At 33.6% G+C, this 13,247-nt stretch overlaps 1 protein-coding gene across 3 annotated transcripts in view; it reads left to right on the top strand.

The window, feature by feature from the left end:
• Nucleotides 1–10,964, top strand: part of SEMA3A (semaphorin 3A) — a 455,650-nt gene extending 444,686 nt beyond the window's left edge. For all 3 annotated transcript variants that reach the window (XM_034667173.1, XM_034667177.1, XM_034667180.1), the window contains 2 exons: nucleotides 2,714–2,856; nucleotides 4,228–10,964. In XM_034667173.1, the coding sequence (XP_034523064.1) occupies nucleotides 2,714–2,856; nucleotides 4,228–4,683 (599 nt within the window). In that variant the 3' untranslated portion in view covers nucleotides 4,684–10,964. The remainder of the gene's footprint in view (nucleotides 1–2,713; nucleotides 2,857–4,227) is intronic.
• Nucleotides 10,965–13,247: the final 2,283 nt, after the last annotated feature.

Below are 13,247 nucleotides of genomic sequence, written 5' to 3'. Positions count from 1 at the left end.
TTTTATTTTCTTTTATTTTTCTATACACTGGTAAATAGTTGCTGTCACCAGAGGAGACCTTGAGAAACTAAAAACTGAGCAGGTTTCCCAGGATTAGAAGAAAGGTTAACAGAAAACTATGGGACAGATATAATGATTAAATTAATCAGGAAGAAGACAACTTTGTGAACTTTTGAAAGTGTACCTAATTGATGTTACATTTATATTAAACTCTATTAAGCTTTCTTATTATACAAGGTACATTGCACTTCTTTACTATGTGTGAACTAATGAACCAAAGGACTTAAACGGAGCTCTGTTTTGCAAGGAAGAATGTATATCTTAAGATTTTTACAGATATCTATGTAACTTAGATTAGGTGAGAGACAAGTCAGTTATTATCATAAAGTTCTACAAGAAAAGTAGGCCTGGATAAGCCAGAAAATACTGATGGAACACCATGTTGTTTGCTTCTAAATCCAATGGATTTTTTACTGTTATCATGCTGTCAAGTCTTATGATTCATTAATATGTAGAGATTGAATGAAAAGTCTCTGCCTAAAAGTTAAAGGCTTTTTTTAATTAAAACTTTTTTTTTTTTGCTTTTTGTATTTTACTGGAGTAAGAGCACTTAACATGAGATCCACCCTCTTAAGTTTTTAAGTGCACTGTACAATAGTGTACCCTGTAGCACACTGTTGCACAGCAGATCTCAAGATCTTACCCCTCTTGCATTACTGAAGCTTATACACACTGACTAACACCTACCCATTTCCCTTTCCCCCGGTTTCCTGGCAACCACCATTCTAACATCAGCTTCTAGGAGTACAGCTATTTTAGATATTTTGTATAGGTGGGATCATCATACAGTACTTGTTCTTCTGTGACTGGCCTGTTTCACTTAGTTTTCCCCAAGGTTCATCTGTATTGCTACCTATTGCAGATTTCCTCCTCCTTCTTTGTTTTTTTTTTTAAAGGCTGAATAATATTCCAGTAAAAGGATTTCTAAATCAAAGTTCACACTGCACAGCAAGTAGGGAAAAAAGTATCCACTGACCTCTGTGAAAGGTATTCTAAATATGGTATCACAGGAGATTTTCCAGCGCCCATTAGGCAGAGAGATTCAATTCACGTCTATCCAGAAAGCAGATATCTTTCAGACTAGCTCAGCAACATGTGTCATATCAATTCATTCAATGGTATACTAATAATTTCAGAGGAAACATGAAAACACCACCGTATTCAATGTAGATATTGACATACGAAGATATATCTCCAATATTAAAAAAAAAATGTGACTTGGAATCAGTTAAATGTTGTTCCTTTACATTTCAGTCATTTCCTTTTTCCAGGGTATTGATCTGTTAACTAAGAAGGGACAGATACTTCCCAACTTTAGAAGAGTTTCATTTCACAGTTTAGGTTGATAGAAAAGAAAGCATTGAGATTGACCTCCCTGGAGATAGCAAATGGTGGCAGAATGTTGACTATGGCAGGGTGAGAATAGGAGATGGTGGACATAAACCGTATACAGGGATTAGGTAGAAGCAGGATTTTGGAAAGCTTTAAACCTAGTGAGAGCAAATTATATTGTCTGTGACAGACAAAAGTCCTCAGTTGATTAGAACGAGAGTAAAATTGTCAAAGTGATGCCCAAAAAGGGGGAGAACATTTTTTTAATAAAAATCTAGCTGAGTTTGACGTAGAGAGCAAAAATTTTTCATCTGTCTACACTGTCAGGCCTCCATGCCTGTGAAAATATATTTATTATTTTCTAAATTAATTTAATGAGTTCCAGATTGTACAGGATGTCATAATGGAAACAGGATTATACAAGATAATAAGGAAGGTTTTTTTTGTTTCTCTCTAAATGAGTTTTACCTAGACTCCCTGTGTCCTACTTTTGATCTTAACTGTGTTTCATTTACCACATTGAAGGAGGTTACATAAAGGGTAAAATAATAGAAACTTAATCAGGAAACAGGTTTTCTTATTGCTGCATTTTATTATATACTCTTGCCATATTCTTTAGCCTAATTCTTGAAAATAATAAAAGATGTATCATTTTAAAATAAAGACAATTGAAACCACATTGTTTTAAAATTGTGCATCTTTCTTCGGAGCCATCCCAAACATTTCACACCAGTTGATCTTCAGAACAACCTTGTAGATTATTTAAGGGTTATTGGTGGGGAATATAAACTTCCTGAACTCTGCCTTCTGTAAAATACTAGATAAATATTAATGGCTGGTGAATTTAATTTTACAGATGAAAAACAAACATAAAGAGGCAAAATAATTTCTCAGAAACAGATTCTTGTTTCCAAAAGTTCAAATAACTTTTCTACTAGAAAATAGTACAGTATGAACTGGCCCCATTAGTCAGAGCATAGAGTTTTACAGTTAAAATAATTTTTTGGAAGATGTTATTATGGCATATAAAGATGTATAGTTCAACTGCACACGTGACTGGTTCTGTTAATGTAGTGCTCTTTTCTGGTAGACACATTTCTGCATATGCTTTATATAACTTATACCAAAATAATTAGTCTATTTAGGCAGGCACTTGCATTCTGAAACCTTACGTCCGTGACATTTCTGCCATCCTAAATCAATTTGGAAAAGACTCCCAACTTGGCAACAAATTTATCTTCTGAATTTCCAAATAAATATTTTGGAAAGTTGAGTTTACTTCTCTAACGTTTCCTCATTTCATTTCCTCATCACCGGCCAGAAAATCACGCTGGCCACAGCCTTGAAGAAAGAATCATCTATGGAGTAGAAAATAGTAGCACGTTCCTGGAATGCAGTCCAAAATCACAGCGAGCTCTGGTCTATTGGCAATTCCAGAGACGAAATGAAGAGCGAAAAGAAGAGGTATAGGAATGAAATTGACTGGATTATTTCTGTCTAACGTATACTGTTAAGTGACCCCAGCATGGTTGACTTGAGGGTGAAAAAATACAGTGAATCTCTATCTTTTTCTTAACCCATCAATAGTCCATTCATTAAACAAGCATTCACTGAAGGCTGATCTTATAACAGGCTTTGTGCTAGGAGCTGGAGAAACAAAAGTGAACTGATAAGAATTTTGTCCCAGAAGCCATTTGGGGATGTATTGGAGAGTATTCTCTTTCCCTGTAGTTACCTACAAAGCAATTTGTTATCTCTATTTGTGTACAAAAGAAAAAATCAAATCCTCTATATTTTAATTTTTGTTCAGTTAATTCTGCTATCCAAACATGTTTTCTTTTCTCTATTAACTTCCTCCTCAAATGGGGAGGGAAGGTTTGGGAACAGGAGTAGGAGATTGGGATTTATGTCTGGGTCCCAGTATGAACTCTGATATGAACTATGCATGTAGCATCAGACAGATCTTCCTCCTTGATGTATTTATTCACTTATTTCTGTGTAAAATTAAAGAAATCTACACAGAAAATCTCAATACTCTGAGCCTTTAAAGCTTTTTATAAGTATTAAATAAGGGTAACTAACCAGATTATGTAGGTGATTTGTAAATGTCTTCTGTGCAGATAATTTTACAAACATAATCTGAATATAAAGTTTAAGATCCTCCATTATCTCTTTTGACAGTTGAAGCGTCTTTAAATATGTAATCACATCATACAAATGTCAAAGTCAATTTTATACAATTTTATACCCTCTAAGCTTAGGGTTTAAGAGATGTCTGTTGTAAACTGTGTTCAAAATACAAGGGAGGTTAGATATATTCAAGAGCATATCTTCATATTTATGTCGCATCTGAGACTTAGAAAGTGAATAAATAAGCATTAAGCATGTAGTCCTGTGCTTTCTTTTGCTTGCTTAACTGCTGATTTTTTAATTTTTTCAAATCTTCTGAGTTCATTCGAATGCTGCATTGTTTTCTGATATCATGGTTCTGTATTTCCAAGAGCTACTGTTAACTTTCTCCTATATTTATATGCCCTCTTTCAAGTTTATAAAATAAGTATCTTTGTCCTTTCATTATCTTGAAGATTTTAAATTATTATAATGAAAAATTCTATTAAGACAGTAGACAACCAGTATTTTGCAATGCATCTTCAAAATGATTTACAGAAATTTCTCTTTTCTGATGGAGAACAGCTATCATTTCTTTTAAGCTAGACATTTTATTAACTGTTAAAGTATGCTTCAACACATAATCTAAATTTTTACTGAAACAGAGTTCCAGAGCTTCTATTTCTTTAAATATGTGTATTTTTGCTGCCGTTTCTCTTCTGCTAGATCAGAGTGGATGATCACATCATCAGGACAGAACAAGGCCTTCTACTGCGTAGCCTACAACGGAAGGATTCAGGCCTTTACCTCTGCCATGCCGTGGAACATGGATTCATGCAAACTCTTCTTAAAGTGACCCTGGAAGTCATTGACACAGAGCATTTAGAAGAACTTCTTCATAAAGATGATGATGGAGATGGCTCTAAGACCAAAGAAATATCCAACAGCATGACACCTAGCCAGAAGATCTGGTACAGAGACTTCATGCAGCTCATCAACCACCCCAACCTGAACACGATGGATGAGTTCTGTGAACAAGTGTGGAAAAGGGACCGAAAACAGCGTCGACAAAGGCCAGGACATACCCAAGGGAACAGTAACAAATGGAAGCACTTACAGGAAAATAAGAAAGGTAGAAACAGGCGGACCCACGAGTTTGAGAGGGCACCCAGGAGTGTCTGAGCTGCAGTACCTCTAGAAACCTCAAATGAGTAGAAACTTGCCTAGACAATAACTGGAAAAAAATGCAATATACATGAACCTTTTTCATGGCATTATGTGGATGTTTACAATGGTGGGAAATGCAACTGAGTCCCCCCAATTATAAATTAAGTCCATGAGTAACTTTGCTAACAGGCTTTCCTCCTAATACCAACACCTAATAGAGGTCAGGTGAACACAGATGTTCACTTTAGCAGACTTAAATGTTTCCTGTGAGATTTCATTGTACAGGTTTCGCTTTCTTCTTTGCCTGAGAAATAAAAATGTCATTTGCCATATTGCCATCTAAAGAAGAAAAACTGCATCAGCAAAGCCATTTTATTGAACTAAAAGTTTAAAATAAACTGCATGGATTTATGAAGCTGATGAATATTCCAAAATATAGTTGGATTCAAGGATATTTTTTTGTCTACCAGCACTCATGTTTATATGTACTGGAGGAGTAAAATGATACTGAATGAAATGGTCTGTGGAAATATCAAAAACATAAACCATCCATCATCCAGAAGAAAAATGGAGTACACTGATCTACTACTGATGTCTTCTTTCAGCTTTGATCTAAAGATGTATTTTATTAAAACTATAATTTAAATGTACCATGACAAATATGCAGTAAAAATTAGCTCTTTTCTAAGCTAGAGTAGGTTTTTGTCTTACAGTTATTGTGCTATATAGTTTTTGTTTTAAAAACTCCAATCGCGTGCTGCTTTTTTCTGACATTGTGTTTTTAGTTTTGCAAGAGGGATAGCCGATAGTGTTCAAGAAACACATAAACATCATTTACCGTTGATTCCTAAAGCCTGCATATAAATTATGCTTTATTTCTCTGACGAATTCAAACAAATAACACCTACCCCTTCTTTAAGTATTATAAAAATTAATTTTAACTTGTGTAATGTTCCTAGAAAAAACAGCATTTAACCAGCAAAATCAGAGGAAGCAAATTGAATTGTTAAATGCCTTGTGTTGTACCTAATGGGTCAATAAGGAGAAAACTGCATATTTCATGAAAATAATAAGCATTTTTAAAATATAACATTAACAGGAAATCTCAATTCTGTGCTTGAAAACCTGCATGATATTTGAGGCATAAAAAACTCTCATGATTCCTTTAGGAATTAACGTCTGTGTCACTTAATTTTTTTGAAAAAGGATCAGTAATATTCAGAACAACTTCTTAAAAGCAAATTTCCCAACTCTGTTTATATCTGTATCAGCTGTCTTTTATCTCATCTTGTTTAAAACAGTTATCTGTCCAAGGAACACATGACTTGTTTCATGTTGATGGGAGTGACTTTTATACAAACTGTTCTCCAGGACACAGCTCACAGTTAAAACATGTAAAGCTTTTTGTTTCCTGCAACAACTTATAAAATAAGGTAAAAGATGATCAATAAAGGACTTGTCTTGTTCCTTGTCCTAACATGATTCCTTGAGAATCATTGACTTCAAGGTGTATAAGACCTTCAGCATTATGATAGCTTTCTCTTGCACTGCACTCACCTTTCCAGGAATCCCTCCCTAGATCCTTCATCATGCACAAAAATGCAAAGGAAACATCTTCTTGCTAATTAATGAAAGCAACATTGAAATTCTAACTCTAGCTGTCGGCATTCTAATTAACTCAGCATTAATTTCTCACCTCAGACTACCGTGAATTTTTTTTAAAAATTCTCAGCTGAAATATTTCACAGATGGAAGCTCATGTTTCAATTTTAGTGATTTGAATAAACAATTTGTTAATGCCTATTTCAGATGAAAGCCTAAAAATATTCTACATTCAATTTTAGGCTCCATTGATGAATACAGTGTTACTTTTAGAAATACATCCTTAAGTGGTATTTGAATTTTAAATTATTTGAAGGATATATTTCTGTAGAGAAAAAGAAATGTTTGAAATACTAATCAAAGAACAAAGAGTACTCCCAAAATAGGTAATCCTTTTATTTTCATAGAGTATCTTAACTCTGCTGAAACTTGGTGTTGCATTTCCTTCGAAATTTGCAGCTGAAACAGATTTATTTGGAGTAACAGAAGTATCTTAATTCTTATTAGTCCTCAAAACTAATGGATTTGAAGGAATAGAGATTGTATGATAACTTTAGGTATGCCTTCCAATATCTGAACGCTTTTTGTTTAGCATAATGAAAAACCCAGAGAAAGGAAGTCTAGATTTCAATTAAAAGAAACAAAACAAGCAAATCTACTGGCATGTCTTTATAAGCCATCAGGTCTAAGTTTTCAAAGAAAATTACAGATATAACTTGTAGGTAGATAACTCTTACTACAGTCATATTCTGCCAGTGTGTACTGAGGGGGACAGTTTGCACGAAAAATAATTAACGTCCCATTTAATTTAGTTTTAATAGACTTTGGCATATGCATGTATCATCAGAGTTGAAACTTTGTTAAGAGGCTCATGTGACCATAAGCAAGTTATGACAGCAATCTTAAGATTGAAAAAAAGGTACATCGCAGCAGAGAAATTATGGCCCAGTTGAAATCCAATGTAAAATGTAAATGCATGTAAATGCACACTCAATGCTACTTTTATGTACGATTTAGTGATTTTCAGTTGTATGTGTTTAATATTTTTGCTACCTACACATGAGGCAAAAGAGATGTAAATAATTTTGAAAAGAAGAGAAAGGACAGTAAACTGCAGCTTTTTATAGGTACTCCATTTCAGTGTGTTCAACATCATCCTAAAATGCGAGATTTCCCCACACAGATGACAAGGGGGTGTATGTGCTATTTAAGGGCAGAGGCTGTGTGCCCATTCAATAAGCATGTTTTTTGCCAGGTAGTAAATATGTTCCATATCTGTATTTATCACTGCATTTCAGATGGGAACTAGAAAACTGGAGAGACAAATGTAATGAAACTGCTGCTGTAAATTATTCCTTTTAGCATGTACTCAGTTGCTAAATACACATTTCTTCAAAATATTTGAATTCAGATGTCTTTACTGTTCCCTGTAGCATATGGTGTCAAGGAACATAAGTTTAGAAAATGCTGAGAACCAGAGTCAGGTTGCTGCATAACAGATTTCTTCATTCTAGTCATCTGTAAACTGGGTTCTGTATTTATGGTGATGATGTGCATTTTGATGCCCTTTAAGTTAAATACTGTTATTTTTGTCATGCCTAAAAAAAGAAACGTAGGGACGAAATTCTATAATGTGTCATTGTCATGATCAGTTTGGTTTCCTTCAGGATCTACAAAGATGCCCAGCAATTGTTACTGAAATCGCCTATCCTTAAAGTTATAAGGAAGCATTTTATTAATATGAAGTGATTAATATAACATTTTGAAATCTTTGTTTTATGATTTCATTTTTAAAACACAGTTTGCATTCAGACTTTAATGGAAATCATCCAATTTGATGGCTTCAGAGACAAATTTAACAAACAGGATTCAACGTCATCTTATTGTGTTATAATGTGTTAGATACAAACTGCCCTAATGCCAAAAGCACCCATGCTTTTTATTTTAACTTTGTAATGATAATTCAAAGTCATTGTTAATGTTTGCAAACTACGATTCCATAAAAAAAGAAACGCCATTTTTTCCCAAAGTTTGCAAAAGCCTATTAGTTTTTCTGATTTCTAACAATTTTCTTGTACTAGTTAATTAAAGAAACATACTTTTTTAAAGTTAATATACTAAGAGAACCTATAAATGAAGAGAGAATGAAGCCACAGAAATGGTATTGCCATTTTCATGGTCAACCTGACTGAAGAAAACAGCTTGTTTTTTATTTCAAACATGCAAACACACACAGGCAAAGATAGAGGTACCAAATCAAACCCAGTGAAACAAAAAAATGATTTCAAATATAAAGAAATTGGGCTTCTAGACACTTTGAACTTTAAAACCAGATTCCTACTTGTTCAATTAAATTACATTGAGAGATTTTGTCTATCTCTTATGTGCCAGGCACTGGTAGGTGATGAGGATAGTAAAAGAGCTTACCATCATCTTATTTGGGAAGTCTTTCATGTTTCTTCCATCTCTAGATGAAACTAACCACCTCTGCGCCAAATCTGTGCCTTGTATATACTTTTTTATTGACACACTTATCACAAAGGTGTAATTTTTTTTGTTTACACCCCCATCCCTTTCCAGACTGTAAGCTCCTCGAGGGCAGGGTTTATATCTAATTTATCTGAATCCCCACCCCACCCCCCCGCCACAAGTACCTAGCATGATGGCCGGCACAGGAGGAGCTCAATAAATCATTGTTGGAAGGAACCAGGTTACAATGTGATGAGTGTCACATGCAAACTCGAGATAACAGTGCTATGGGATCAAAGAGGGAAAGAATTAATTTAAAGAAATTGTGGAAAGCTTCAGAGCATAAGAGACATGCAATCTAGGAATTTAAATCTAAGATAAATCTGCCCAGATGAAGTAAAAAGAACAATCTGGGCAGAAAATAATAGGTGAATGGAGGAGAGGTGTGAAAAAAATGCTTTTATTGTGGGAAGAGGTATTCCAAATAGAGTATAGGGTTCATAAAGAAAAGTAAAATGTCCCAGTACTATGAGTGAAAATGATGTATTTGTTTGATTTTTCCTGGACTGGTTTATTGCCCTTTGTACCTCACATTCTCATCCTTGGCAATTGATATTCATTCTGTTGCTTTCTACCCCTGCCCCTTTTTGCTCTACCTCCCTAACTTCCCTCTTAAATGTTGACCTCTTTTATCTTTACTTAGCTGGAGTCATAGCATTTGACATTTTCAAACTAATCTATATGCCATAACCTCCTTTCTAGTTCAGCCAACCTTGCTTTTGTGCAATTTGGAACTCCACAGTGGAACAGCTGGGAGAAGATAGCTTTGTCAGGCTGCTCTAACACAGTTAGAAACGATACCTTCCCTTATGTGTCACCTGCCTTCAGCATTGCCCCATTCATCTAGTGTTAGACCACTCGGACACAGGTCCAACATTGTCTTGCTAATTAACAGGGTGGCCCACAAGCAAGACTTCATCAAAGATGGCATTAAAATATGAAGCCTGTGTTTATTCAATGGATACCCTAGATGGAATATTTATGGCTGAACAGTGACGCAGGTGAGGTTAGCGCACATAGTGACAGGCAAAGACTCCTAAGGGAAGAAAAAAAAAAGGAAAATAAAAAATTAAGAAAATGAGAGGCTTAGCTGCATCTTGAAATTGTCAACTGAACAGCACCATTATATTAAACCATCAAGTTTTTTTCTCACATAACAAAAGAATGTATTTTGTTTCTCTTAATCTAAACATTATACTTGTAGACACACTGTTTATTTATATAGTACCTAAGCAAAAGTTTTCATAAATGTGTTTAAGTCATCTCAATTTGGATAATTCTGAAGTCTCAACTTCATCCTCTCTTTGTAAATCTCACTGAAGCATTAGACCTCAAGTAAATATAATTAAAAAAAAATCCCTGTCATTTGTGTAGCTCAGTTCTTAATGTTTTGATTGTTTTGTTGATGACTAATTCCAGAGAGGCTTAAACTGTTTTAGGCAAAGTTGTATTTCTAAAATCAAACAGCTTTACCACTTATGATTTTTTTTATTATACCTCAATTTTTAGGAGGTTTGCATCCTTGAATTTCAAAGACTGACACTTTCAGTAGTCCTCAAATATTTTTGTTTTCCCCTCACTGTTTTAAATTGCTGATAAATGTCAACAAATGAATAGAGGTCTCTATACCATTTGATAAATTCTGCTTGAATTTGTATACTGACTAAAAATGGTAAAATATGTTTCAAATTTGCATTGTTGGCATTTACCAACTTCAGAAATATTGTTTTTTCTCTTCTATGCGTTACTTTTGACCCTAATAGCAATTTGTTGAAATCAGCTATGTTTGGCTTGGTTGAGGAAGCAGGTTAAATTATTTCTTAGTGAATATTAATGCAGCATCAGAAATAAAAACTGGCATCCATATGGAAAAGTGTGCTATCAAAGAGTACATTGAATTCTTAAAATTATGAAATATATTTACTTAGAAGAGTTTCAGTAAATATTCATCTAAAGTTATTATATTTTGACCAAAATAATAGTCTAGTCATTTAGAAACATGCCATTGTTAAGATTTCTCCTTTAACTTAATCTCTCTAGAATTTACAAAACAACAACAAATTCCCTAAGTTACAAAATCTCTAATCATTTAAAAAGCAACATATGCTGTTTCCCCCAGTGGAGCCTGGAATGTAATTTGTAATTGTTTCCATACTGGTTTCTTCCTAAACTCCCCTTTGTCATTAGATGATGTTTATTAAAATTATTCGTATCAGGGAGTTCTGTATTCATTACTAAGTAACATTCTTGAACTTGTTTAAAGGAAATGTTTATACATTGTTATAGTATTATCTGATTGATATCAGTACATATTAAATCTAAGTACAAACCATAATACATTCAATTTTATTATACTATAATAATGTAATATTTAATAAAATCAATATAAGCAGAAGTATAGAGCATTAGTAAAGCCTTACTAGAGCTACTGCTTGGTAATCGTAATATTACATTTTTTATATCACTTTATAATGTTCAAGGTATTTTTGTGATCTCATTCGATTCTCCTTATATGAAGTAGAGCAATTTTATCCCAACTTTGTAGGAAAGAAAAATTAGGAGTGGCTTACTTAGATCTAGCGCTTACCAAACTGTAAACTCCTGATTACAAACTTGTTATCTGATCCAATTAGAACAGAACTTTTTTATCACTACATTGGATCATATAGTGAAAATAATCTATTAAACTTTTAATGAATTGCCACTACAATATGCATTATTTGAGTTTAGATCACCTAAAAACAAGGTACATTCAAGGAAATAATTTATTGACTTGAGCACTTGGTAACAAGCTGTTAGTACAGAAAATGAATGAACCAATAGAAAATTAGTCAAGTGTTTAGGTATGAAACACTGGAATTGAGGTCTATAATTCACTTTCTCTAGCAAAAAGACTTCAAAGAAAAAGTATGGGTTTCTTCATGGATCTTTCTTAAATATTTGAAATGAAGCAAAAAAGGGAGAGTATTCTAAATGATTCAAGATGAGCTTTATTCCCATGTTTGACTATGTGACCAAAATAGGAAAAACATAGTTTTGGAGTCATATATGCATTTATAAAGTCTGCTTTTATACATGAAAAATATTTGTTAGAAAATACCTCAACTTTTGAATAACAATTTAAATGCTTACCCTTAAAAGAATTTAACATATCAAAGATAATACCCCACAAGCAAACTTCAAAAATTATTGGCATTTTAATAAAAATATGTAACTAGATCAGCTTTATAAGTACTTTTCATGGATTTGTTAATTCTTGGTATATAACAATTATCAATACCTATGTCAGTAAATGCCAGAAGAAATCCTATATAAATTCTCATTTTTCAACAGTAGTTGAAAATATGTACATACGTATTCAACTTAAATATGTACAGTCTTTTAAATAAGTTATGTTTTTACTTGGTGCATGTATCTAGATGACTTAATTTAAAATTACTGTTACTATTAAATGACTATGACTTTTAAAATATGAATTTCCACAATTCTCTCCCACCTTTGACAGTGTCTGGCCCATCTCTCCTTCCAGTTAGCAGTCCTTCTTGAAAAATTCAGTGTCCTCTCCAGCAGCCCAGCTAACACTTCGACTCCACAATTCATCTTCAGTCATCAACCAGAGATCAGGAAGGATTTAACAGCACATAAAAAATAAAAGTTCAAGGATAAAGGAGATCAGCTCTGGGCACATAGAGGAAAATAAAACACAGTTTCAAGAAATAAGGACAAGTCGTTATTGTAAATATGATTAAATCTTAGAAGATGAAGGCACGAATGGGATCTGAGTTGACTTTGGAAGCTGGGAACACCTCTTTCATAAGGCAAAATAAACAATCAAGTGGCCTTAGAAGTGAGCAAACCTGGTTTGGATGCCAGTTCTACTCCTTTACTTGGCAAGGATGTTTTGTTTTGTTTTGTTTTGTTTTGTTTTGTTTTGTTTTGTTTTGTTTTGTTTTCCTGAGCTTCAGCCCTCCCATCTGTAAAGTAGATACTGCCTCAGTCCTTTCATCTGTGTAGGAGAGATGATAGAAAACTCATTCATAGAGGTGGGGTAATAATTAACATTGATATACAACACTACTGATCATGATATGTATTCACTTTTATCCATTTGTCTTGATAATGATGAGAAAAAAAAATGTTCTTTCATGTTAAATTCTCTTGATTATATCTACTGCCACCCTGTCTAGACCTTTATCCCTCCACTTGTTGTCTTGGTTTCTTATATCTCTAATTCCTCCCTTTTTCCATTCTAAAGTAATAATCATAACAATAACAGTATTTCCCTCACTTGTATCATTCACTTGAATGCTTTTCTACTTGTCTTTTCCCATAAAACTTCTCCCAAGAAAGGCTGAAGGGACTCCCAATTAAAGATAAAGAACTTAATGTGCTTGAATTTTATCCTCTCATAAAACATCATTAAATTAAGATATCATGCATTTATCTTA

Source organism: Ailuropoda melanoleuca, chromosome 1, assembly GCF_002007445.2.
Source record: "Ailuropoda melanoleuca isolate Jingjing chromosome 1, ASM200744v2, whole genome shotgun sequence".
NCBI lineage: Eukaryota > Metazoa > Chordata > Mammalia > Carnivora > Ursidae > Ailuropoda > Ailuropoda melanoleuca.
The sequence above is the reverse complement of the archived record's forward strand: the minus strand, read 5'-3'. Positions and strand labels throughout refer to the sequence as shown.